Here is a 27,847-nt window from a genome sequence, read left to right as displayed (position 1 = left end):
TTCACGGAGGCATGATGAAGTACAGATATCCCAATGATCCTCCTTCTCCTAACCATGCCAATAGGTTTTCTCGCCTCTCCAGCATTCCCCAGTACCCAGGGAACTCTCATCATCTCGAAGTTTGCAGCTTGAACGCCCTCAGCCTCTGAAGCTTTCTGTTATCCAAGGTCCTGGTGCCAGGAGCCACCAACACGAGCTTTCCCCAGCAACCCCACGTTGTTGCTGCAGCCTCCCTGTATCGGCAGGTTTCTGTATCTCTCACCCCATGGATGTGAGAGGCGATGGGTACCCCCTGAGCTGGGATGGCGTTGACTGGCAGCTGGCCCCATTTGCAGGCAGCACAGAGGCAGGAGAGAGGGGACATTTGCAGAGGACAGCAGTGAGAATGGGCTGAGATGGCTAAAATCACAGCCTGCCCAGGAGAGGGGGAAGGAGCGGGTCTTGTTCCATCCCGGGAACACATATCCCACGCGCAAGGTGGGCACAGAGGGAATAGCAGTCAGCAAAGATCGGGAGATTAGGAAAACCCTCCTAACTGCAGAGGAGGTGAAGCGTGTCAGGCTCCCTTCGGAGGGACTGCACGTCCCACCACGCAGGCTTCAAAACCAGATCGCACCAGCATCACCCCAGCTATGCCGTGGTTCGGGGATGGATGAGACAGTCCCTTTGGGTCCCTCCCCTCTGTGCTCCCCTCCTCTACTTGAGTGAGTGAACCAAAGCTCCAGAGGGATTTTTTTTTTTTAAATCCCTGTGGGTTTGACCCAATGTTTTTGCCTGAAGACACTACTTTCAGTGCCAGTTCTCGGCAGCCTGACAGCACGCTACTGCTGGTCCATGGGAGCAGGGCCGGGCGGCTGCGTGAGGGGTGGTTGCAACAGGACAACTCTTTCCCGGCACAGGGGTAAGAACCATTATCTCTCTGCTCCACACCCCGTGGCACAGCTTTTAAGAGCGAGTGCACGGCCCCTGATAGCACTGAGAGAGGCGCCCCAAGCCGCACCCTCCCATTAAAATGAAACACTGGCTGGCTCTGAAATGCACTTAGAAATAGAGAACTAAGGTCTGCATCTGCCTCCTGCCTGTAATGGATGTTGTTTCTGCTGCAGCCCCGGCAGCGATGCCCTCGCACCCGTGTGCGTTTAACCTCGGCATGGCAGTGCCACCAGGGCGGGTGCAGCAGGGACCGGGGCTGGTGACAGGGCCGGGGCTGGAGGGCTCACTGCTGCTGCACCCTCACCCCTGGGCTGGGCAGGGTTGGGCCATGCAGTGAGCCGGGGTGCGCAGCGCCGTGCTGGGCCAGGCTATGCCATGCCACGCTGTGCTAAGCCGGACCAGGCTGTGCCAAGCCGTGCTGGGCCATGCGGTGAGCCTGGCTGTGCTGGGCCAGGCTGTGCCACACCGTGTTGTGCCACGGAGAGCCGTGCTGTGCCACGGAGAGCCATGCCGTGCTGGGCCATGCGGTGAGCCCGGCTGTGCTGGGCCAGGCTGTGCCGTGCCGAGCGGCGCGGCGCGGGTGCCCGGCGCCCCCGGGGTGCACATGGGCAGGAAGGCGGGGCCCGCGGCCTGACATCACGGCCCCCGCCTCACGGCTCCCGGACGGCTCCGCTCGCCCGCCCGCCCGCCCAGCCGCCGCCCGCCGCCGCCGCGCAGAGGTGAGCCCCGCGGGGGGACGGGCACGGCGGGATTCGCCCTTGCGGGGACGGCGCGGCGCAGCGGGGCTGCCCCGCGACCGGGGCTCGGCGGCAGCGGGGCTCGAAGCCGCAGGCCTGGGGCCGCGGCGGGCGTGCGGTGCGGGGGTGGCACGGCTCGGCTCGGAGGCGCCGCCGGGGTGCCCCTGCCCGGGGTGACAGTCCCGGGTCCACGGGGGCTCGCCCGCCGCGGTGCGCTGGGTCCCGGGGCCCCGTTCCGCCGCCACCCGCCGGCCCCGGGAGCCCCGCGGCGGGGCTGGGGAACAGGGGCCGGTCCCACCCCTGGGCTCCGCAGGGGACTCCGGGCCGGCGGCGGGAGCGGCCCCCGGGGCGGTCTCGGCTGTGGCCGCCTCGGTGCGAGTGTTGGGTTTGGGGCCGGGGCCAGGTCGCGGCCAGAAATTTCCGCGGGGGCCGGCGTGCCCCACATCGGGGGGATCGGTGGGAAGAGCCCGGTGGGACGCTCGTCCCCGGCAGGTCCGCGGGCCTGCGGTGAGGGGCGGCTGCTGGAAGCGCTTTCCCGTGGTGGCCCGACACGTCCGTGCAGGTACGGGGAACTCCCTGCACCGGGTGTCTTCAGCTGCGCACACAAACCCGCCTGAAACGGGGCGGTTGTCGCTGTCCCAGGCCCACTCGTGGCCTGGCCCTGTGGAGCGCGGTGGGGCAGCGAGGTGCAGATGGGTGCACTAGTCGGGCTGTGTCCCTCCGAGAGCAGTTTGCACTTAGGTTTCACTTTTGCATTCTCAGCTCTCCAAATGCTTTGAGGAGACAGTGGCTTCTGCCAGCCAGAGAGAAATCAGCACTGAGACAGAAAAAAATCTTGGGGAAAATCTTGGCCAGGACCCACGGTCCCTCAGAGGCGAGCGGGGGGCGGCCGTGTGACTTCTGTACCAATGCAGGGCTTATAAAAGGTACAAGGGTTGGATGCTCTATGGGGGAGACCTCAGCATTTGATCCGTGTCAGAGTAACGAAGGATGAAAGCTGTGAAGGAATTGGAGAGAGGTGACTTTGTAGTAGGACCATCCTACAGGTGATATGACCTGGGGTGGGACTGTCCCTTTCTTGTGACCCTGGCCGGGGTGTAACCGCTGCCTGGGGGGTGCGTGGGGCCGCGACGGCCCCTTTGCTGAACAACGGGGAGCTTGGGGGAGCGTTCGTGTTCGTAATGCCTGCACCCCGCTGAGCTGAGCGGAGGACAGGCGGGTACTGAGGACCCCAGAACATTTCCCTCGGTATAGTCTAAATAAAACTAACGCACAGGGAAATTGCCTCCCATGGCGAGAAACCAAAATTGAGAGACAGCGGGAGAGGAAGGCCATCGCCTACAGCATCAATACTCCTGTGGGCTGAGAAGATGGAGGGCTAACAAGATTTAAATGCTACATCAAGCTTAAGTTTTCTCCTCTTTTAAAATCACATTTGCTATGAAACAAATGTACAGTAATACAAGATCCCATAGTCACTGCACATATTTGATTTCCTCCGTGATTGTAGAGAAAAAATGCTGATGACTCAACAAGTCTTTGTTTAAAAAAACACCACACCAAACGCCAGGAAAACGTGCTTTTTGAAAGCATAATAATTTTTTTTGTTTGCTTTGCTTTTTGTTTTTGTTTTGTTTTGCTTTTTATTGTTGGGAACTATGCTTTGACTGTGACCTTGTAACATCACACCCATAAATAGAAGCAGGTTTAGATTCAGGGGAAACACATTTTTTCCGAGGGTGGAAGAAGTAGGCCAGCCAAGCCGGCTCTCTCGAGAGGTGGGGAAGGCACTGGCAGCTGTGTAAGAGGTGTCACATAGCAAGAATTAAAACCCACCAATTTGTTATCTGTAAGTTTACCATCACTGTTTAGAATTAGCTTTTTGTCAGCCCTATAATAGAGGAAAATGCTAATTATTTCCAAATTTTAAGTTACTGCTGCTTCATAGGGTAGATTTCCCTGCAGCCCTACAGTGGATTAAGCAGCTTCCCATCTTCATCTAAGTTTAAGTGAAATGTAGCTTAACTGAAAGGATAAAACATTTTGAAAGCATATCAGAGATGTGGGAGCTTATGTCCTGTTTCCCGAAGCCCTTAGGTACTTTGGGGGCCTAAATCACATGGACATTTTGAAAATTTTGCCCAGGGTTTAAGGAACTGAGACAAATTCCTTCCGTCCTTTTTCCAGGTTCTCAGATTTTCAGTGAGTCTCTCTAAAGCCTTCATTGTGGTAACACTTGCACGTGCATTTCCACTTAGTTCGTATGAATACACCACTGTAGTTTTTGGAAAAAATGTCCTAAGAGCTCCCCATGGACAGTAGGCTTCAAAGAATCACGGTCTGTAGATAACGTGTCCACCACAAAAGTATGCTGATGCCAACTACTGAGCATGTGCAAGCACTAATAGATACCAACATGTATCGCTTCAGGTACTCAGAATAAATTAACTTCTCGCCGTGAGGGTGTGCTTGCCACAGGTGGGAGCAGGAGGCAGCGCTCCAGCAGAGCTGGCTTTAAAGAGCACATTAAAGGTCATCAAAGAAGGATCCTAAGTGGACAGAACCGACCAGGCAGGAAGCATCAGTTCCCTTTGCAGCAGCCAGCGTAGCTGGACACGGGATGGCTCTCCCGAGTGGTGGTGAAATACGTGGTGTTGGTACTTGTCCAGCACACGTGGGTCTCACTGAGTCGTTGGGGTCCTTGGGGGAAGGCAAGCTGCGCACACCTGCACGTGCACACACAGGCACCAGACTTCCCTCATCCTGGAGGAGGTACCACTGAGTTGGTACCTTCCTCTGCTGCTTTATACCAAGGTGTTTTCCTTCCCAGACACATCTCCTGCCCGTGACAGCTGCTCAGCAGAGCAGGTATGTCCGTGGCATGCCTTGAACATGCCCCCAGGAATATAGTGTGCTCAGGCAAAACAAGTGCTATATTCACAAGGCAACGTGATCACCTTAGTCATCGTCCTTCCATGGTCCTTTGCTGGTGAAGCCACCTGCTGTCTTCTCTTGCTTTTCCTCCAGCTCCTCCCAGGTCAGTAACATTCCCTCTTCTTCCTCCTTTGCTGTTGGTCTCATCACCTGCTTGAAGGAGTGAAGAAAAATAGAGATAAATAGATGGCCAAAACGGTACAGACACAGCAAGACGTTAGCAGCTTGGTGTCACCCAACAGAAGGGACCGGGTGAATTTGCCTCCCTGGGATGACCAGCGAGAGCCCTGTGCTCCCCGGGCGAAGCGAGCTGGCTCTGCTCTCCGGGATGTCGGACCAAAGACACGTTTCTGCCAGACAGAGGCAAACAGCCAGGGGCAGGCGGGGGAAGGCAGAGTGCTGTGGGGTCCCACCATCTCAGGGCAGTGAGTTGACTGTCGGTGGAGAGCATCTCTTTCCCACCCATCTGGATCCCCGAACAGGGCTGGTCACGTTAGCCCCATCTCTCCCAGTAGCTCCCCAGGAGCTGCTGGGAAAGGCAGACAAGGCAGAGCATGGCCCTGCACCAGCTTCATTGCCTTTCCTGGGCAGAGCACCCCGTTTTCACGGCTCAGCGCATTCAGGGCTGGCTCAGAGCTACCTCCATGCGCTGTGTGCCCTGCCTGTGCTCTGAGGGAGGAAAGCAAGGGATCAGCAGGACCTGGGCTGACCTCACACCATCGCTTGTGTCTTCCCTCCACCCCAACCTGCCTCCCGAGCCATATTCTCCCCCCATGTGGTCCTGCGCATCCTCTGAGTCACCGCGAGAGGCAAAATCAGAAAGGCGAGGGAGTGCTGATCTTGGAGACCCTTCTAACAGGCACTGCAGCACGGGAATAGCCAATCCAAATATTTTCATGCACACGCAGTGCAATTCCTGTGCGTCTTTCCTGGAAAGAAATAAAGAGGTTTTAAACAGCCGGAGCCTGCCAGCTCCCTGCGGTGATGGCTGAAGTCAGGCCTCACCATCTCCGAACCCTCCAGCTCCCAGCAGAACGGCACACGCTGCCCGGAGAAGAGCGGAAGACATTGTCCGCAGCTCATTTCAGGCAGGAGCACCTCCTCCCATCATGTCTGGCTGCAGGGAGTTATTAGATTTACCTGAGAAGCTTCCACCACCTGGAGTTTTGGCTGCATCCCTGCTCTACCCGCAATTCAGGGAGGGGAAGGCTCAGAAACGGGTGAGTCACTGTGAGACAGTCCTTAGCTTGGTAAGAGCAGCAGCGGATTAAGACCCCAGAAGAAGGCAAGAGAAACCATGCAGGACTTCAGTACAGCACCTGAAGTTGTTGTAAACCGTCCCTTTATGTCACTTTTAAGAGCTGTGAGATGATAAGCGGGGAAAATGACCTTCTTATTCAGAGTCACATCAGTCCTGTGTGCTATGTCAGCATCAGCACTGCTCTGCCAAAACCCCATCTTGCTTCAGGTGTGTGCTCTCCACAGTCTTACCATGAAACCTCCGGGCTTCCCAGACTTTCAGATTCCCATTTGATGAAGTTTTATTACAGAGCAGGTCCTTCTCAGGCCTCTCATTACTCTATTGACACAGCAGGCACAGACAGCAAGATCTTTTTGCGGAAGAGCAGAGGAAGCTCTTCAGGCAAGGACTTTGCTGCAGAGAAGTGATACTGCAGAGGGGGCCCTTGCCTTCAGAGACAAATTTGGGACAGTTTGGGGCTACCTATGGCAGAACCTGTTGGTAACTGTGCTTAGAAGTTCATAGTTTCGATGAAAAGAACAGCCCAAAAGTTCGTTTTCCAGTTCCATATCATACAGGCGGGTGATTTTTTTGCTCAGCATTAATGTTGCCCATTTAACCTTGGGAAGGGAAATTGTTCCTGCAAAGTGCCCACAGGCTGATGTATTTCTATAGGAAAACCGTAGCCAAAATGTCTGAGCTTGTGTGGGAAAAAGAGACTATTTTGCTCCTGTGGGAAATTCTGGTAGCCCTTTCTCCTCTGCTTTTCCCTGTTTTGAAAGATGTTTTTGAATTTTGCTCATGGTGAAGAACATCTCGTGGTCAGGGACATGCCTTTGGCTTCCAAAACCAACATCCTCAATATTTACCAGTGTTTAAACCGGAGGCTGTAAGGAGTGGGGAGGGTCAGTGCCTGTCAGCCCGTGTTTTCATTAGTGGGTGATGGAGTAGGGAGGCACAAACTGAATTTGTAGGTGACACTGAGCTGGGAGGGACTGGAAACATTTTAGAGGAGAGACTAAGAATTAAAGATTGTGACAAACTGGAGAGCTGGTCTAAAAAAACAGGGAATGTGTTGTGTCCTGTGTGGGAAGACCGACTGACTGCGTGGACACTGGGTGAGCGACCGGCCAGGCAGCGGCTGTGGGGAGCCAGAGGACGGGGTGATGGGCACCGCGGCCCATGAGTCAACAGTGTCACGCAGTTGTGCAAAAGCAAACAGCCTGATGGGATGAAGAAAGAGAAGTGGCACATTGGGGAAACGGCGTCTCTGCTCCAGCCAGCACATTTTAGGGGCTCAATAGGAAAATGCAGTTCTGGGCGCCCTCCAAGAAAAATGAGAGCAAGGAAGAGAGGCCGAGCTGTCAAACATAACAGCTCTGAGGAAAGAGCTGGGTTTCACTCCTGCAGGAAAAACCGAAGGGAGACGTGAAGCCTGTTCTCCAAATGCAGAATGTTCCCGCAGAGAGGGAGGGGGCAAATCATGTGCTGTGTCCTTTGGGGGTAAGAGAGGAAGCGATGAGGTTAATTGGATCAAGAGATACAGAGGGGAGAAAGCTCTGCAGGAGCTTATGGAGGTGGTTTTAACAGATAAACACTTGATAAATTAGATAATGGGATAAACACCTGCCCTGGGGCACGGGGAGGGATGGGGACCTGTGAATGCAAAGTGCATCAGGGTAGTGAGTGGTGGCAGGGGGACATGCAGCAACCCCGGGAGTCCCACAGCAGGTTTGGTGTCACAGCAATCCCGGGGCCCCACAGCAGGTCTGTCCCCACCATATGGCAGAGGACAGCCTCAGCACCCAGCGATGCCTGCTCGGGGCAGGTCCATGTCCCACCCCGGCGGTGGGGGCGCGGGGTGAGCAGCCCCCCGTTCCCCATCAGCGCTCCCTGCCCCGTGTGCCCCGTGGGCGAAGGGGCCGAAGGACGGTGGCGGGGGGGCCTGGTTCCCGGCATTTCCTCATTCTCACAGCCTGGCTGGCGTCCCGGGTAGGTTTGCAACATGGCTTTTCTGGCTGAAGTAACACCGAGGGGTGATTTATTCCCTTTGCCAGTTCCTGGTTTGCGCTGTTGGGGAGTTAACTCTGCTTTGGAAGGAGAAAGAGGGAAAGGGGCAGCAAGCCTGGTTTCCCCCCACTCCTTCCCTCGCCTGCAGAGCAGAGGGGTTATTTCCAGTCAGCCTGGCAGGACTGAAAGGTCTCCTGAAATGTGCACCAGAGCTGGGGTTAAAGCAGCTTTGGATAAGCCCTTTTCTTACTTAAATCTGTTCCAGTCCCAACGTGGTACTTGCTGTGCTCCTCGGAGGGACACTCCAGGAGTGGGAAAGAGACTTAAATATTTTATTTTCCCTGAAAACAAGACAGCTGTAGCCAAAAATTGAGTATTTCTGCTCACAGCAAGACCTGACTGGAGACTTCAGGGGCTGAATGCTCCTCTCCAGCTGGGGCTTCTCGAGGGTTAATGCAGCAGGAGGTGCCAGTGCCCACTGCTGACCAGAGGGCTCTGCAAACAGAAGCTGTAAGGCTTCAGCTTCGTGGTTCAAAGGTCCTTCCATGCAGACTGAAAGTCCCCCGGGGGCAGAGATCACCCAGTCCCTCTGGTGTGTGTGTTTGTGGGACCATGCTCCATGGAGCCGGGTGCCAGCCGTGGCCGCAGAGCCCAAAGGGACCGTCCCGGTGCAGAAAGCACAACGTTCCTCTGCCATGACTTGACCAAGGGCTCTGCTACATCATTTGATTCCTCATGTGGCTTGCTGGTCTTTCAACCCACGTGCTCATTAGGGGATGTAGATAATAATCATGTGCTTTATCGCAAATAACCCCCAACACAGAAGCTGAAGCACAGAGCAGGCTCTGTGATGACCTGCACCGGGTTGAATCCACGGCTACTCGAGACTCAGTTGTGGTTGGTCTAAACAAAACCTGACCGCGGGGGAAGACACAAAAGCGGTTGTTTTAGCCAAGTTACCGCTGGCTGAGGCTCCGTACATGAGGCTGAGCTCAGAGATGATCTTTTGTGCAAACAGGAACCAGTTTGGTTGCACTGGACAGGACCATTACTTGGAGCTCTTCATGAGATTGCTGCCGTGTTCTTCAGCACAGTTTGACCCAGCGATATGTTTAAGACACTGCTTTTTTTATTAGAGTTATTGTAAAACTAAGTTATCTTTTGTCTGATAAATCTGAACACCAAGACAGTGAAATGGGTCTTGGTTTTTTTGGCCAGAAGTGTGCCTTGCCACCACAGGTCCATCCTTCTGCAGGGTTTGAAACCCAAACGCCTCCAGACTGTGAGTTACGGGAACCAGCGAGGTTGTCCTTCTGTACCAGAGGAAGTGAAAGGGGCCCGAAAAGATGGTCTCATTGTTAAAGACATGGTCAGGGATATCTGGGTCTTCCCAGGCAAACTTGCTGGAGTCCCATTATCGTTAGTATCTTGGTCCCCCACGTCTGTCGAAAGAGGATAACAACCGAGCCGGCCCCCTGTTCGTGGTGGGGGATGATCTGCTTGGCAGATTAACTCTGCTGTGAGCCCAGAGACACCTGAGCGGGCTCCTGCAGCCCAGCTCTGTCCAGAACGGTTGTCCTGCTGCAAAACCTGAGCGAGGCCACTCAGCATGGGCAGAGAGGCAGAAAAACCTTGTTTGCCTGGCACTGAGCCTAAGCTTACAGCCTCTGCCAAGCCTCAGGTGCAAAATGTGCCAAATTATCCGTGTTTTTTCTTCTGTTGGAGCCCCTCCCTCCCTCTGCCTGGGCAACAGAGATTTGACTGCTTCGTTTCACCCAGCTTTTGTCTGTCTGATCCCATTCTTTGGGGCAGGAGTGGCCTTTTGGCTCGTTTTGGTACGGTGCCTGGCAGAGCGGAGCTCCCTGTCTTGCTTGTTGCCCATCACTGCTATTGTCCGGCAAATAATAGCAGTAATTCTCACAAGTAACGAGTGACAGGACGAGAGGAAACGGCCTCAAGTTGGGCCAGGCGAGGTTTAGATTGGATGTCAGGAAAAATTTCCTCACCAAAAGGGTTGTCAGGCATTGGAACAGGCTGCCCAGGGAAGTGGTGGAGTCACCATCCCTGGAGGGATTTAAAAGACAAGTAGATGTGGGGACCTTAGGGACATGGTTTAGTGGTGGGCTTGGCAGTGCTGGGTTAACGGTTGGACTTGATGATCTTAAAGGTCTTTTCCAACCAAAACGATTCTGTGATTCTATGACAATTGCGATACCGTCGGTGAACTGCACACAGGAACAAGCGTGCTAGAGCTGGACATAGCATCCCCATACAGTGATATAAGGGTGTCATTAATAGTCTAGCTGAAGGGCAGCTTTACATTGTATTAGATATTTTAATTAGGGAACTGCTTCCTGGTTAGGATTGAAGCTAGTTTACTTCCACTGGGCTGTGCTTTAAATCATCTTGTAGCTTCCTCAGTAAGAAACCCATCTCCTTGAATTGCACATGCCATAACTCAGCAGGAGTAGATTTTCCTTGATAGGGAAGATCAATAAATGAGGTTTATCTAAGGCTGCAGCATGCTAAAGATGTGTCCCAGCGCCGCAGTATTCGCTCTTGGCCACCTCTGCCTCGGGGTGAACCACAGCATCCTGGCCATGGCGCTGTGCACTGACTCTGGGTGGGTTGACCTTGCCATGAAGAACTGGCTTTGGGAGGGAGAGTTTTAAGCAGGTAACATAGTGTTCATAAGTGCAGAAAAAACAGTGTGAACATGGTACGTCAGGGGCGGCGGCGGGAGCAGGGGGGTCTGCGTGCTCCACAGAGATACAGAAGTGAAAAAAATTGTTGGCTAATCAGACTCCCCATTTTCAGGCATCTGTTAGGCAGAGACCAGAGCGTTTGTCTTGGTGAAATGCGTTTACAGTGAAAGAGGTGTTTTCCCCTCCTTCCTGGCAGATTTCGGTGCGTGGCAGCGATGGCAATGCAGCCCGCGGTGGCAGACGGCAGCCAGCGGCAGGGACCAAGCTGCCATCCCACCGAGGGCTGTGCAGCAGGGACGGGTCCTGCTCCAAAGCCCCGACAGTCAGAGCACGACAAAAATAATCACACCAAAATCCACAGAAAACATTTTGAGGTTTCTTACTTTCTAACTATCCTGCTGACTTCAAAGGCCATTTAATTCTGTCATCCTTTTTAGTCAAAATAACTGGAGACAGCAAAGCTGTTTATCTCCAAACATTGCTAACATTTCTCTACGTGTTCAGTGGCAGTTACAGCACAGAGAAAACACACTACAAGTAAATTTGCTTGCAGCAGAATTCGTGTCCTGGTGGGAGCATGGAGAGAGCTTTTGAGGTGCTTTAGCTTGAGGATAAAATGAGTCTGTGGATAACAACCGCTTTGTCACCCCGAATGTTGATTTCTCTCCCCTTGGCTGAGAGCCAGAGATGCGTCTCTATTTTGGGATAACATTTTGATTGTACAGGTGGTGGAAAGGGAGGGGGGGAGTGTAGGAAAGAAAGCTCGTTAGGCTGAACAATAGCGTTGGCCCTAGAACAAATAGTTCTGGCCACAAATAAATTCAGGTGGAGCAAGGTGGTTTCTAAAAAGTAAAGCAGTGAGCTTTTGATAAAGCATCTGATAAGAAGGGGCCGGGAAAAAAAAAACAACAGCTTTTCAGATAGAGCTGCTTTGCTTTACACGAGGGGTTTTGCAGCAGGACTGGTTGTGGACAAAGAGGATTAGCCTGTCCGTATTGCTCTCCAGCGTTCCTGTTGACCTGAGCTCCACCTGCGAGGTTGCTCTTCACCTCGAGAAACCCCAGGTGCTCTCTTCTCCCTCCTCACCGATGTGTTTCTTTGCCAAGCTCACAGCTCTTTGTCATCTCTCCCACTCTTTTCCTGTGGCCCTCTTCTAGGTTTATTCCCTTTTTTTGCAGTGGAGTGAGCAGAACTGCAGCGTGCTGTTCAATGTATGGATTTATATAGTGGTATAGCAGTGTTTTGTGTGTTATTTTGTATGCCTTTCCCACTAATTCCTGGATGAAATGTCCTGGTGACTGTGATAGAAATGGGATACACCTAAGGCAGGGGTGTGTGCCCAGGCAGCAGCCTGGGTTAACCCAGCTGACACAGCCAGCATCACCGAGTCAGCCCTGGGGCACGCAAACCCTGCTGCAGGTCTGGAACAGAAGCAGAAACCTTCAGAGTGGAGTATGAGTAATACAGAGTTTAACAGGACTCTCTTACTCACCTAGAGCGTGAAAGAAAGTCTATGTGGTATGGGGAGCAGAGGAAAGGTGTTATTAAAGGGGAGAAGTCAGCACACCTTCCTTTGGTGCTTGTTTTTCTCCCGAGAGTGCTTCTGCCATGTACGAGCATCTTCTGTCTCTGGGACAGGGGGGTGCTTGGCGAGAGGCAAGGAGAGCAGACAGACCTCTGCCATAGAAACAGTATTGCCACCATAGCCAGGATTTTTTGTATCCAGAACAGTAAACTACAGTTTTGAGGTCCATCTGCTGAAGGTGTTTTGTAGGCTTCTGTTGGAGCAGGACTGAGAGGTCTTGCCCCCCAGTAACTCAGGCTCTGTTTGATGTGTGCCTGCCAGGGAGCACCGAGACGGTATTTTCAGAGTAATGTGACCCCCCAGGTCTTTTTTCCAAGTGGTTTTAACAAATTTACAGCTCATTAAAGTATACGTATCATTAGGAGGAGGTTGTGGCCATAGGCAGCGCTTGGCACGTGTCAGTAGTGAATTTTGGTGCTCAGGCACTTTGAACAAGGAGATCCTTTTGCACATTCTTCAAATAAAGATCGATTGTCCATCATGCACAAGCTCCATCTTTCTCAATATTCACTCCCTCTCCCAGATCACTTATGAGCACATTGAACAACACAGATCCTCAGGGAAGTCCCTTGATAAATTATTCCCATTAAGAAAATTATTTATTTCTTCTTACCTTTTGTTTCTCATTGGTAACTATTCATGCAGAAGTGCCCTTCCCCTTTGCACCACTACTGCTCCAATCCCAGGAAAGCCTTGGGTGAAGGACATTTCCAAAAGTCTATGAAAAAAACAGCCTGCCCTAGGGACCAGATCACCCCATCAGAGCGGTCACCTTCACTTTGAAAGAACTTGACTAGCTGTAAGCGAGACTGTGCTCCGCCAAAACCAAGTTGTCTCAGTCCCCAATACATCAGGAGTTTGTTAATTCTGGTCTTTATTATCATCCCTACCAGTGTGCCCAATACAAAAGCCAGATGTCCTGGTGTGTACGTTCCCTGGGCCACCTCCCGAGCCCTTTAAAAATCTGCCCTTAAGGAATTTGCCATTCCTTAAGCTGGGAGGCAGATCTGAGCCACTCATGAGCAGCCTGGCAGTTCCCTGCCTGAGTTTCATCTGACCTCCCGGGCTGGCTGGTGTGCTGCTGGTGAATTCATTGATCTGCTTAAAACCTCTCCGTGGCCTCAATATCGAATCTGTTATGGAGAGCAGAGTGTTACAGGGCAAAATTCATTAACGTTTGTAAAGCTCATCAAGATCTTTCATGAGCAAATCCCATCATGTTTTAATATATTTTTTAAATGTCACGAGTAAATTCTCATTACTCATTGAAGAGCTGAAGCAAACAGCGCTTGCCAGACCCAATATTGGAACAGGCAAAGGCTGCAACTCTCTTCGTTTACCACTTTTAGGACACTTTCATTTCAACTTAAACTCCCTGCCTTGATTCTGCTCTTGCAAATCAGAAGCACCCCCTCAGCTTTCCCAAATGTGGGCTCAGGGATCCCCATCGAGCACTGGCCCTGGGCTTTTCATAAGATGCCCGGTAGCTCCATGGGGGTCTGAGAGTTGCTGGTCGTGGTCACTGTTAGGATTGCCCTGGCTTTGCAGTGTGAGATGCCAGCATGAGGAACAGCAAAGGATGGATGAGTGCATCCAGCAGCTGTTGGATCACACAAACCCAGGAAACCTTCCTAAAACCCTTCACCTTCCAACCCAGCGTGGTGTTTTGTCCCCCTCCAATGGTGCTTGTACATTACTGCATGCTTGCTGGTGGGTTTGGCAGATGGGTCCTGGGCTACTGGGGCTGAAACCACATGCACATCTGTCTGTTCAAGTGGCCTAAGTGGCATTTTTCCCCATGACCACGGATGTGGTCTGGTCTCTGTGAGAGCTTCACAATGAACTTGCATTTCGCCTTGTTTTTCCTGACAGGATGTCCAGAGGAGACATGGCCAAACCCCTCCTGGGCCATCGGAGCATGGAGGGAGACCCCAGCATCACTCCTGCGGCCGGCCGCACCATCGGAGTGCTGGGGAGCGGGGACTTCGCGCGGTCATTGGCCATCCGACTGGTGTGCTCTGGGTTCAAGGTGGTGGTTGGCAGCCGCAACCCAAAGCGAAAAGCCGGCCTCTTCCCTTCCGCAGCAGAAGTCACCTTCCAGGCTGAGGCGGTGAAGAAGACGGATGTCATTTTTGTGGCGGTTTTCAGGGAACATTACTCCACCCTCTGTGACCTGGCTGATGTGCTGGCGGGCAAGATCCTGGTGGACGTTAGTAACAACACCGAGATCAACCATCACAAAGAATCCAACGCCGAGTACTTGGCTTCCCTGTTCCCAGCCTGCACCGTTGTCAAGGGGTTTAATGTGGTTTCTGCATGGACGCTGCAGTCAGGTGCCAGGGATGGAAATAAGCAGGTATTGTTTTCTTCTGGCAAGGGCCAAATCCCAACTATTTCAGCAGCTGAGGTCTGGCAGCATCAGCAAATGGCCTTAGGCTCCAGGAGAAGGGGTCTGAGTGCTGGCCATGGCATCCAGAGACCACCCCATAGCTTCTGCATTTCTTTGCTCAGAAATGAAGTACCCTCACTTACTTCATGCTTTGGAGCCTCTGCCTAAGTGAAAAGTATTATTTAATTATCTGTTTATCTAAACACATCCAGTAAAACAAACTGGTGGTGCACACATGAAAGGAAACCTGTCCAGGAGAGAGGTCTTTGGTAAATCCCCATCAGAAAGCCTGCCAGGAGGCATGATGCTCAGTGGGATAACGCAGGCTCCCCTTAGCACAGCATCCCTCCCGACGCACTCGTTCCCAGCAGCCTGACCGCTCTTTGCCCTGTGTGTATCTTTCTGTTCGTTGCAGGTTCTGATTTGCTCAAATAACCAAGAAGCCAAGCGCACCGTAGCAGAGATCGCTCAAGTCATGGGATTCACCCCTGTGGACATGGGCTGCATGTCGTCAGCCCGTGAGATCGAGAACATTCCCCTGCGCCTCTTGCCAGCCTGGAAAATCCCCATCTTTTTGGCTCTGGGGCTCTTTCTTTGCTTCTTCACTTACAACCTGATCCGGCAGGTCATCCACCCTTACATCAGGGAGCAGAAGAACAAGTTGTACAAGATCCCCATCGAGGTGGTCAACACAACGCTGCCTTGCGTGGCCTATGTCATGCTGTCTCTGGTCTACCTGCCTGGAGTGCTGGCAGCCTGCTTGCAGCTCTACCACGGCACCAAATACAGGCGCTTTCCAGATTGGCTCGACCAGTGGCTCCAGCACCGAAAGCAGATTGGTCTCCTCAGCTTCTTCTGCGCGGCTTTGCATGCCGTGTACAGCCTCTGTCTGCCCATGCGCCGCTCCCACCGCTACCAGTTAATCGAGACGGCCGTCAAGCAGGTAACGTGGGTACTCTTCAGGTCTGCACCTGTAGTAATCTTCTACACACATCCAGATGTTGGGTAGTGGGCTTAATATCTTGGCTTTTGCATTCACTTTCCAAAGCACGCGTGGGACGGTGGGAATAATCTGTTGCCTATACAAGCACTCCTTCCACAAGGCACCTGCACACCATGGACCAGGCATGCGCCCGTCCGCACTGAGGACCAGCCACCTTAGCAGGGTGTTGCCCGTGCACTTCCAGCCAGGGCTAGGATCAAACTGCCCTGTGCCATTGCTCCCCAGAAGCACAGACAAGCCTCTGAAACCAGCTTTGCCCGGCACCTGGCGCGTCTGAGACTAGGGCAGAGGCAGGCAAAATGCTAGGAGGGGAGAAATCCAGTGCTGGAGGGAGACGAGTTCCCCTCAACTTTTCCCCCTAGATTTTGGGAGATCCTTGTTTGCTCACACTGCCGTTCACAGTAGGTGCCTGCTGGAGTGACCAAGCCATAACCCCAGGGGGTTTGTTTTGTAGGAGGTGTGTCCTCATCACAGTGTGCCTCCAGGAGTTTAACAAAGTGATGGTGGAGAACCATCATGGTCATAGTCTAAGGAACAAGGAAATGGGAAAGGACTTTATTGCCTTATTGAGGCTCTCAGCAGTGTTTATCCAGCGTGAGGTCACTACCTTCAGGCAATTCACCCAGCTCTGTAACTCGGCAATGCCATGGGAAAATGTGATTCTGCCCTTCTGCCCTGGCTTCTTGCAGCTCCACCCTGCTCCCTCCCGGGATGGCACAAGCTTTGTGCAGCTCAGTGGGGAACCTGATCAAGGAGTTGCCCCGTAACCAGCCTGCTTTCTGTGCTGGATATTTCCCAACTGTTTCCAAATGCTTGTCCCAGCGGAGAGGAGGGAAGGGGCCGTGGGGCAGCGGGGAGCAGGACAGCTGCTTTCAGCAGCAGCACCTGTTCAAAGCACCCATCAAACGACACCCCCAGCCTCTCAGCTCCAGCCTCGAGCAGGTCCTTCTCAATTGCCACAGTTGCACATTAATCTCGGGCAAGCATCCTGTGTTCATTTCCCCTCTACCTCCTGTTTTCTAGCAACATCTTTGTTTAGTAAATTAAACCCATCTAATGGGCTAAAGAGGATGGTTCTAAATGTTGCTCTTTGCCATGCAGCATAAAACCCATCTTCCCTTCCATTAGCATGAACAATTTCCCCCCTAAATGCACTTAAAATGAAGGTTATTAGGAGACTACTGCATATTCAAGCATCTGTATTTGTTTTCATGGCTTTAAACTGACTTCTTGTTCTAATTAGCTTTCCAAATGCGACTTTGGAGCTTGCTGTTGTGGTTACGGGCTGTGGGAGCCGAGAGCATTCAGCAGTTCCTCCCAGCAGGCTTCAATTCTGGTCTAGCTTTGGCCAAACGGCGGTGGGATAAAAGAGCATTTTCACACCTCCCAAAACGCAGGGGCAAATAGTGCTGGAGGTGTGAACAGGACCTGGTGTTCGTCCAGGAAACCTGCTTCCAAAACCAAAATGAATACAGATAAAATTCAGTTCCTCTGTTCCTAAGCGCTCTGTTTTAACAACGCTTCGTTGTCATGCCAGGCTGTGGAGAAGAAGATGACTGTCTGGGTAGAGGAGGAAGTCTGGAGGATGGAGATTTATCTTTCTGTTGGAATAATTGCCCTGGGCTTGCTGTCGTTACTTGCCATCACTTCACTTCCGTCCGTCGCAAACTCTCTCAACTGGAGGGAATTCAGTTTCATTCAGGTAAAGCTGACATTTGCCGATGCCAGAGGGTGATTTTGCAGTCGGAGCCAGGCCCTCACGCAGACCAGGGGGGTGGTGTGTCCCAGAGGGGCCACGCTGCTGGTCTACAGAGGGTACTGCTGTCTCGGGGGGAAGGGAAAATGTGTCATGGGCATCCACATGAGGATTAGCAGCAGGCTTTGTAGGAGGGAGTCTTTAATGTCTTGGCTGAAGTTCTTTCTCACCTGCATTTAGCAGCATTAGTTAGAGATCCTGAGAAAAAAACAGCCTGGGCTTTGCCTGTGAGACACCCCTTTGCAGAGTCCTTTCCCCCCCTTGCTTGGTGCCTGGGAGCAGCACTGCTGCTCACAGCTAAAAACCTCCTGAAGTCACATGGGGTAGAAAGGCAGAAAGCCTTGGGGTCATTTTGAGAGGGTGGGGTTGTTGGCTTCTGTAGGCATGGTCCCCCTTGGAGCTGATTGCATGTGAGTCACCCACGATGTGTCGGAGCTACTGTGGGGAGTTTGCACCAGGCTGTGGAGGGCAGGCAGGTAACCCACCATGGAGAGAGCTGGGACACAGATCTGCCCCTGCATTTGAGGGAGAGTGAGCTTCTGAAAAGGAAAGCACCTGGGAGGACAGTGCAGGGGCAGGAGAGGTTTGGCAGAGCTTGCATGCACCCAAATATTGAACAGACAGGTTTGAAAAGGCTTAGACTGGTCTATAAAACTGCCAGAGCCCAAGAAGCACAGGGAACTGGGTGTGATTCCAATGAAAAGTCTATGTCTGATCCTAAAAAGTGAAGTGTAATTTTTCTTTCTCCAAAGTCATTCACTGGTTTAGGAGCCTTCTTCCCACTTGCAGCAATGTCCAAGGGCCAAATTCCCTTAGTGACCTGAGTCCACCATGCGAGACATTCACAAACCCCGAGCTCGGGGGCTGCAGCGTTCTCAGGGATGCACTTGGAGCCAGGCTTAGGGCTAACTAACGGGGACAGCAGGGAATGAACCTTCCAAGTGTTCCCGCACATTAGACCTGATTTTGCGGCCAAATCCCACCCACCTTGTCACTGTCATATCCCATAGCCCTAAAACCCCTTGTTACTCGTGTCTCCCACAGCACTACTGCTTAGCGTGCACCAGGCTTCAAGTCCGGCTGCAGTGACCCACGTGGCACCTGGACACGTGTGAGCCCTCGTGGGACCCCGTCCCGCTGCATCTCCCCCACGGAGCCTTGCATCACACCAGTGCACACCTAACCCTTCAAAAGGGGAGGGCAGGGTTCGGGGCTGCAGAGCTGAATATCATTCAGCCTCTCCTGTTGAAGCTTTTCAGCGGCATATAAATAATTCAATATTCATTAAAGCAGGAGTTTGGAGCCTGCTCCCCTGCTTCCCCCCCTCAAGTGCCCCAATCACCAACCGAGCAAGTCAGTTTGTCTTTTTTCCTCTCTTGCTGTGGGCTAGCGAGTAATTATTTACACTGAGTAGAAGACCCTCACCAGGAGAGCTTGACCCCAAGAGATCATTCCTCAGGGAGGAAGGAAACCTGGCTTTAAACCTCTCTTTCAGATCGGACAACGGGAGCATATTAATTCTCACCACATGTCTCAGGGGAGGGCTGCAGCTGCTGGGACGTTGGATAGATCGATCCTGGCTTAGGCATCTCATACCAGGAATCCCAAATGAAGGGAAGTATCTCCTTGCAGCCTGGAAGGAGGCTTTGAAACCTTGCATTTCCCTTTGGCTCCCCAGGCAGCCTGGCAGCTCTCCTGAAGGGTGCTGGTGCTGTGTCATGTACGTTGTCACAGCAGTGCTGCCGTCTCCTACCAGTGCATGTAACACAACTGTCACATCTGCCCTTTGGGACCCCTTTCTGCGTCTTTCTAAGGGTATGTCAGCACTGGGACCAGACAAATACGTGATGGTCGGCTCCAAAATAGCTCTTGGCTGCCCCACATGGGAACTGGCTGGCTTAGTTCATGGAAAGATACTCACACCTATTTCTGTCCGTGTGGGATAAAGCATGACAGCGCGACACGAGCTCCGAGCTGATCACGTGCAGGGATCACGGCTGGTATTGTGCCCTACTGTGGAAATGTCATGTAAAAAGAGCAGGTTACAGATCTCTTAGCACGTTAGCTTCTGTTTATTTATTTTTTTTTAATGAGGACTCTTTTAAATGATTTACTCTTCAATAAGGTGGTGATGCCCTTCTTGAGGAAATTAAGAGCAGCTACTGCTCCCAGGCTCCTGAGGTTAATATTCACGTAGCGCAGTGTGGTCCTCCCTGAATTAATGCACAGCCACACAGTGTAAATACGAGGGGTGAAGCGTGAGGCTGCTTTCTCAAATATTTGGGATGTCCAGCACTTGACCCTTTTACAGCACCATCAGAAGCATCGTGGCTTCCCCTGCCTGGGAAAAGTGAAAGAGAGGGAAAATGGGGAGCGCAGCCGCCCCAGCCAGCTGTCTCCCAGAAAATGCAGCAATTCGTTGCCATCTCAGTTGAACTGGCTGGTGTGTTTGAGAGACACTGTACCAAAGCTGCATTTGAGAGAGGGCTGGGGCTTGTTACAAATTCAGGAGCCACTTGAGTCCCGTCCTTACCCGGATATTCCCAAGTCTGACATTTTCCAGCAGCAGTGTGCACCTGCATTAGTGTCATGGAATATGGCCGCACTCTTAAAATACACATCGTGTTGCCTGGTGGGCCGCAAATCCCATTTGGGTTGTTGCTAAGGTTTTTTTTTAAAAAAAAACAGGTAATTTTTGTAGTAGTTCCTGCACATATACAAATTGCAATTAAATATAGTTAAATTGGATACACAGTTCCCCTATATGTCGAGTTTTGATTAACAGAAAATGTACAGGATCTAGACACTGGATAACAGGAATGATTTGTATGTAATTCAACTTATAGGAGACATTTTTAAAGTTCCCTGGTGATTTACAAGTCAACTCGAATTGGCTGAGAAGTAAAAATGTGTATGATTGCCTTTACCTTCCCACCACCCTGAGAAGTCCTCCTGGGATTTGAAGGTTGAATTGACCTGGTTTCTTTCTTAGTTTGTGTATCGCAAGATATAAAGAATCCGTCATCAGACCTTTTCTAACCCTCCTGTCGACAAAGCGTGAGCCAGAGCCGCTTCCATGGAGCTAATGACTTCACGGGACTGATGGCAGCAGAAGTCAGAAATCTATTTGGGTCAGGAAGGGGCTTTGGACACTGCCCAGACATTTCTAAATGAGCCACATGTGACTGAATCACCTTCGCTGATGCATTCCAGGGAGCCTCGCGGACACTGAGGAGATCGGGGAGATATGAGAGTTAATACAGGACAGAAAATATATGCAAACCCTGCATCAGGAAGATACCATCTTCATACAGTCGTCTTTTGGAGGGCTTTAACACCTTACATGGGTGGTGGCCCCACATTCCACGTGCTGTGACAGTGCAGAAGAAACCCCTGCCACTGTTTAAAATAATAAAAAAAAAAGTTTCTTAGCCAGAAACTGCATTGAGAGGATAAATGAGAGCGGAGTTTCTAAACTCAGGGCGGTATCAGGGCTAAGCATGATGGAAAATCAGCCCCCGTGGGGTGCTCAGCAGGCTCTGCACTGTACTATACTGAGTATATATTGAGCTGTATATACTGAGCCAAGCTGCGATCAGCAAAACTTTTGTTTTTCAGGCACTTACAGACCAACCTGTACCTGGCTGACAACGGGTCTGGTGGGTGCAGCCATGGGGCCCAGCTGACCACAGGTCCTTCAGCAAGCATCAGCACTGGGACACCCCCTGCTCTTACCAGACAGCCTCTCGTTTGAAATTTGGTTGTTATTGGAGGCTTAGACCAAGCATTCAAAGCAGGGCAGCAGAGCAATATGCTACACCCACACTCTTCTTTGCAAATACAGCAGCAAAGGCTTGTACTTGAGATGCGTCCAGGAGTGAGTGCCCGGCTCCTGCTGAGTGCGAACGGGCAGCGGGAGCTGGGAAGCTCGGGAACTCCCACCTCAGGAGACCACTGGTGAGGGGACCACAGTTTAAAACCCCTCTTGAGAGCAACCCTCAGAGGGAGCTGGAAATCTTCCAGTAAAATGCTGTCTGTGGGTGCTTGGGAGCCATGTTCTCAGCTGAAAATGGGGGAAGTCCTTGTCTGCAGAACAGGGGCTGGGTTCTTGCTGCCTCCCTGAGTGGATACAGGGCTCTTGACTCCTCATTTCAAGGACTTAGTCCGTCATACAGCCAGATAATCCAGCGCATGAACCAACACAGATCTCGAGGACAGAGAAGGAAACCCTTCAGGGCTGTTGCTCACCTCAGAACACTTCTGTCTCTGCAATCTAATTTTCCTGTAGATGACGGCAGTTACCTGAAGGTGTCTTTGCTCTGTGCGAAGCTACAGCTTCACCAGCTTCTGACGGTGCCAGCTGCTGGTCCAGAGCCACGACGCTGATGCTTCACCCCGCCGTCAGCAGCCCCTCGCCAGCCAGGGACGGGCAGGCAGCGGGGCTGGCAGCTGCGGCTCGGGAGGAGCGTTTGTGAGCTGCCTGCGGCGACGTGCTCGGCAGGGCTGGGGGCTGCTGCTGTGCACCGAGGCACGAGCCCACCTCTCAGCCGAGTTGGCAGCATCTTCTGGGAAACTCCTGCTGAGTTTCTAATATCACACTTAACCTCTGATTAGAAAAAGAAAAATGCAGTCTGGCACGCTACCCGGGAGCGGCTTCCAGTCGCGTTTTATTCTGTCCAAGAAACACAGGAATACTCATTGCTTTCTCTGTGCTACACACACTTATAAAATAGTGTAAAAAATATAGGGAAATAGCCAGGCACGAGGTCCTCTGCTAACTGGCGTGTGTTTCTCTTCCTTTTAGTCCACCCTTGGATTTATTGCCTTGGTAATCAGCACTCTGCACACACTCACGTACGGATGGTCGAGGGCCTTCGATGAGAACCAGTACAAATTCTACCTGCCTCCGACCTACACCCTCACGCTGCTCGTCCCATGTACTGTGATCCTAGCAAAAGTCATCTTCAGTTTGCCCTGCGTCCAGCAAAGACTTCTGCGAATCAGGAGGGGCTGGGAGAAGGGGAGATACGTGAAGTTTGTTCTGCCCAGCGCGACGGGGGAATACTCAAGCGGGGAGAGCTCTAGCAATGTCTAACAGAGCCCCAGCTGTGACAGAGGATTTCAAAGCACTATTAACATTTCTATAAAGGTGTTTCTTTTTCTTAAATATATGTATGTTTTTGGTATAATTGTATTGTGGGTAAATAATAAAATTTGATGACTTTAGAAAATGGATGACCATGAAACTAGTTTAGACAGTAGTAGTTAAATTATATTGCTGATTTGCTAGGACAATTACTGCCTTAAAAATTACTGTGAAAGTCGAGCTAGCAGCACTAATATACATGGGAAACTGCTGGACTCTGTTAGTCAGATCAGTCACTTGAGGTGCTGGCTGGCAGCTCCCCAAACCAGTACTTCTTGGTTGCTTCCCTAGCTGCTCTCATAAATTTCAATGCCTTTTTTTTTTTTTTTATATGAAGTAGCACAGATTTTCTGGGTTTAATGACAGCAAAAATATCATGCCTCTGAGTGTCTGGATCAATCAAGGCAGTGAGGTTTAGAAAGATGAATTGTCTCTGGTTTTGGTTGCCTCAATGAACTCTATGGACAAGTAAGAACAGCAATATCCATGTCATGTAGCACCTGCAGATTTTACTTAAAGCATCCAAACCTGACAGCAAGTCTAAGTATCCCTGTTCTCTCAAATACAGACAGCACTTCTGGTCCTGTAAGCTGTGCCTGGTGCGTGTTTATAAGCTACGGAAATAAAGCACCTTTTCCAGCAGTATAAAAGCATTTGAACACAGAGATGTCCCTAACATCACACGTCTGGTCTGCACTGCTGGCTCTGAGATGACAACTGCTGCTGCTGTGTGTTCTCTGTTTTACTGAGCCAAAGTTTCAAGCAGTATCTGATGGAAATAGAGCGAAGATAATTATCAGAAAGACCTGCTGCTTCACAAAATTACATGGAGAAAACCAAGGCCTTCCAGCTGGCCTTACATCAAACAATAGGGGGAAGCTTTTAGAAGTTATTGTCACCTGAACATGCCCATTTACACAGACAAAACAGCAGCTCTAAAACCATTGTTTTCACTAGTAATAATAAGATCTTCACACGGTCTTGCAAAGGCATCAGCAAGTCTTGACCACAACATGAAAATACAGCAGTTGTACATTTTGGGCACAGCCCTTCATTGCCTTGCACCTTAAAAAGTCACTTGCTAGATCACAAAGCAGGTATCAAATGGTCTTCTGACTTCACACCCACTTTGGACAAGGTACAGGGCAATGAAGATTTCTGTCCTAATTTCACTTTCCACCTGTCACTTTCTATCCCTTCAAGCTCTTGCTCTTTATCAGAAGAATTCTTTAGGTTTTGGACATCCAAATCACCAGAGAATGGACAGCCATTCACAAAAGCTCATTTAAAAGCAAGCAATCAGGATGACACAAGAAGACTACCTCAGTAAGGTCAGATACAAGGACATGGCTAGAATAGTCTCATTTTCCTACAGTTAAGTAAAAGACACCACTCAGTGTTCAGGATTGCTTTGAAAAACAAATGAAGTGTGGTTTGTGGGACAAGAAAGTAGTTGTTACTAGACCAGTTAATATAAATGGGGGGGAAATGATCAAATTTGGGGTGTGTAAGCCCTTCTACAAGCCAACACTGCTTCTGTAACCTGGATGATTTCTACACAGACAGCAAATCTTAAGAATTCCCTGTTTAGCCTCAAATAACTGCAATGAGTAATGCTCTCCAAATATTGCTCATGGTGCCAGTGATGATATTGAGGGATTTCAGTTCTTGCCTAAGGCTTACAGTGAAGTCTCCAAACGCCACTTCTTTTCACTGAACAGAAAGAAATCGGAATGAGGGAAATGCCTAGATTTCATAATCAGCTGATTTTTTTTTGTAGGGTTTTTTGACAACACGGGGAAGGTACCATTCTTTCCTGCTGTCCCCTTCAGAAAGCTGTGGTTACTCAGGTTTCCCCATCCACCTCCACAACCTATCCCAGATCAGCACCTGATCAAATCACTCACCAAGCAGGTTGATTACCCAGCGCTGTTTATTTGTGGTTGAATGGTAGGTTACATTTCTGCATGGATTTGAGACAGTTTCACCTGAGTATAATTCCACCCACTCCAGTTTAACTCATCCTTGAGGGAAAACTGGATTCAGCAAGCTTGGTCTTTTAGTCTTCTTTTCCATTTCATCATCAAGCAAAGCCAACATAAAAGCACCAGTTTACACATTTTCTGGTTACAATAGTGTATTCCAGTGCCTCTTTTTCCCACATCTTTCTTTTTACATCTTTAGGTCAGGCAAGACTACTGCCTGGTGGCAAAAAAAAAAGTATTACGAGGCAGGGAAAGATTACACAGGCTTGTGAGCTTTGTCTTCAAGGTGAAAGGTGTGGTTGTATTGTGCATCGCTGCAAGGTTAAAGACTCACCTTTCTGCCTAGCAGAAGTAAGGTTTGCACCTTTGCTTTGGTTATACGACTTTCACGCCCACATACCCTTTCCCATCCATGGCAAAGGGGCAGTTTTCATGAGTAGAAGCAGAGTCAGGCACCTGGACCTACGTGAGGAGCTGGTTCCATTAGTGAGTCAGCACGGTGCTTTTCAGATGGACACAAGCCCAAAAGGACAGACAAGCCAACTCAAAACCTCCACAGCTACCGCAACTCCACAGCATCTAAAAAAAGGCTGGTCAAGTGTCTCCAGGTAACGCCTGTGCCAACATACTGTCCAGCCAGTCACCATCCCTTTTAAAGACTGAAACCCCTTCCTGTACATGCAGAACAGCATTTCACATGGTGCCCTCTGGAGGCGCCTGGTCCTTAGAGCCTTTGACACAACAGTTCGAGTCATTTCTTCTGATTCTGGAACACCGAGAAGTAGTTTCAGGAATTTTTCAACTATCTTTTCTCTACACTTTTTTTTTATATAGATGGGGGTTCAGTGAGGTTAGCTTAAAATTTACCAATTAACTGGTTTTGTACTTGGAGTTTCTCTGTATATATGTACACACACATATATATACTATTGCAGAATATATCGCTGGAATGTAAATTCTTTGTATTTTTATTTTCTGTATTGCCTACTATGTGCCTCTGGGATATGTAAGAACCAACTGAAAAGCTGTAAGAGTAAGGCCAGTTTTAATCACTGGCATCTGTAGTTATATAAAAGATACTCTGAACAGGTATATATGATTAAATCAGAATTCATTTGAGTCTTTTTTTCCCTCCTCCCCCTAAACAATACCATTACTTCAATGGCAGTAGTAGAGTAGTGTGATTATCTAGAATTTAACCACTAGGAAATAAAACCCACTACAGCCAGGAGCTGGTAGAGTCTTGTTATCAAGGTAATAAGTGAAAATGATCATTGCTGTGACCTGTGGTGCCAGGACCTCAACGACAGAGTTCCTATGCATGTGGGAGGGCACAAGTGTGTACAGACACACATTTCATTACAAGAGGCTAGTGATATTACACAGCAGTTGTAGCACAGGATCAAACAAGCTTAATTCACTAAACAAAAAGTGCTGTTGGTACAGAGTTCAAGGAAGAGGGAGTTCCAGATGAGGGTTTATGGGACTGGAAAGAAAAAGGGAGTTTTAATACTATCAATTTGTTCTTTGTTTCTTAAGTCACTTCACAGAAGTGGCATGCAGATCAACCAACTTCTAGATCTGCAGTGTAGCATTTTAATGAGCTAATTTGTAAGTTGATTTTAATGAGTTCATTTAAATTCCAGTGCTGAAGATTAACCTCTGCAGGTACAGTTCTCTCACTCCTTCTGTTTTATAATACAAGGCTTTTAACAGTGCAGTTGGTTTCTTGCTCTTCAGGGATTTACTTACAAAGTGATATATCAAACTACAGTTAAATCTTTAGGGGGATGCACTTGCTTCAGCACCTCTATGCAATATATCTCCTCCAGTCTCTCCAGGATGGCCAGCGCAGCTGCATGACCTGCTACAATCAGCAGCAAAAGTCTGGTGTTATCCTTGAGCTCAAAATTTCATGCACTGAGCTAGCAGGATCTGCAGACTGTGCCTCAGGTTTGAAGAACGAGATTTGTTACACTAGGACAGTTTTCTTTTATCCTTTTATTGTGCCTTAATAAGCAGCATCAGTTTTGCAGAATTTCTGCACGAGGCTTTTTAGTGCAAGTCAGAACCACACTTGTTTTAAAGCTGAGCATACCACATACAGCAGGAAGATACCATCTGTGATTAGGGACAGTTCTTGTTAGCAGAGCGTGTGCAGGACTTTCATAATCAAAGACTAAAAATAACCATTGTTGTGTGGCCAGCCAGGAGGATCACGTATTACAAGCCATAGTATTACTGGAACCTTTCAAAGACTTAAGTGGCACTACTGCAGTCCTCCTAGAAAGATAATCTGCTTTAGATTTAGAAACCTCAGCACTGAAGGATCTACTACAGCTGCTGTTCAGCTGGTTAGTTACTCTTGTTATCTGTTTCCCATATCTGATCTGCAATTAGCTAGCTTCAGCTGCTGCTGCTGCATGCCAGCCTGCTGGCTTAAAGAGCTAGCTACCACCAGACGTGTGTGCTTAAGTAGCTGTCTCGTTCAGTGCTCTAGAAAACAAAGTTGCTATGCAAGATTCAGGTCTGCTTTCTGCAAAACCAGGTTTATTTGATGTGGGAGGGATGGGACAGGGGAGCAGTGTGAAGAAATGGGCATGATACTAACTGCCAGGATATGAGGCTTTCATTTCCAGATTGCTGCTTTGACTCTAAAACCAACTGATGTCCCAGTTGGATGGACACAAATACATGCATAGAGCCAAAGATGTGACCTCAAAGTAGTGTGAAAAACAGACCTATACCACACCTTCCCTTTTAAAAATCTCAGTTCACTGAAGAAAAGGGGCTTCCCAAACTGGCCTTAAAGAATATGTTCCCTGGGCTTCAGGTTAGAAAGCAGAATTAAACCTTCCCAAGATGTGGAATGAGAGCAGACAGCAGCAGTTCTTAGAGTACTTGTGGACATTCCTGGTACCCAACACTTAAGTCACCTGCCAGAGAGCAGAAATGGACATACAAAGGTAAATTCTTGTATTAATCTGTCATACTGAGCTCTTGAATGTATTCATTACCAATTGAAACTCCCATTCTTCGGCCTAGCTGCTTTTGGCCCACTACAAAGGAAAGAATCTATTGTTATCAGAGAGGATGCTAGCAAACAAAAGGGGCAATCCATATCTGATCAAAAATACCATATCTACAGGAAGATGAAAGCTCTATGCCCCATCTTCTCCCCAGCCACATCACCAGCCCAAACAGCCACCTCTCCTCAGCTATCTGCCATGCTTCAAGACAAGGTCCTGGTCCCCAGCAAAGCAGAACTGGGTGCTGTGCAGAAGGAAGAGAAGCGAGAATAACACCTCCCAAACCACCTGCACCACCATGCTGGCTGCACCCATGCACACAGTGGTCTTCCCCTGCAGACAGCACAAGACTGCACAGCTGTGATCTGATCTCCCATGCTTCATCTCCAGATTGT

At 50.2% G+C, this 27,847-nt stretch overlaps 1 protein-coding gene across 3 annotated transcripts; it reads left to right on the top strand.

Annotated features, from left to right (window-relative positions):
• Window positions 1-1,623: 1,623 nt before the first annotated feature.
• On the top strand, window positions 1,624-22,541 carry STEAP3 (STEAP3 metalloreductase). Of its 3 annotated transcripts, none has more exons than XM_068408112.1 (5): window positions 1,624-1,652; window positions 14,017-14,500; window positions 14,949-15,476; window positions 17,074-17,238; window positions 22,097-22,541. In XM_068408112.1, exons 2-5 carry the CDS (start codon window positions 14,018-14,020, stop codon window positions 22,385-22,387), a joined length of 1,467 nt encoding a protein of 488 aa, XP_068264213.1. In that variant the 5' UTR covers window positions 1,624-1,652; window position 14,017; the 3' UTR covers window positions 22,388-22,541. The 3 variants fall into 3 exon arrangements, with proteins under 3 accessions (XP_068264213.1, XP_068264214.1, XP_068264216.1); XM_068408113.1 differs by lacking the exon at window positions 22,097-22,541 and adding an exon at window positions 18,788-19,131; XM_068408115.1 differs by lacking the exon at window positions 22,097-22,541 and adding an exon at window positions 18,337-18,397.
• The last annotated feature ends 5,306 nt before the right edge of the window (window positions 22,542-27,847 follow it).

Source organism: Nyctibius grandis, chromosome 9 (genome assembly GCF_013368605.1).
Source record: "Nyctibius grandis isolate bNycGra1 chromosome 9, bNycGra1.pri, whole genome shotgun sequence".
NCBI classification, from domain to species: Eukaryota; Metazoa; Chordata; class Aves; order Nyctibiiformes; family Nyctibiidae; genus Nyctibius; species Nyctibius grandis.
The sequence above is the reverse complement of the archived record's forward strand: the minus strand, read 5'-3'. Positions and strand labels throughout refer to the sequence as shown.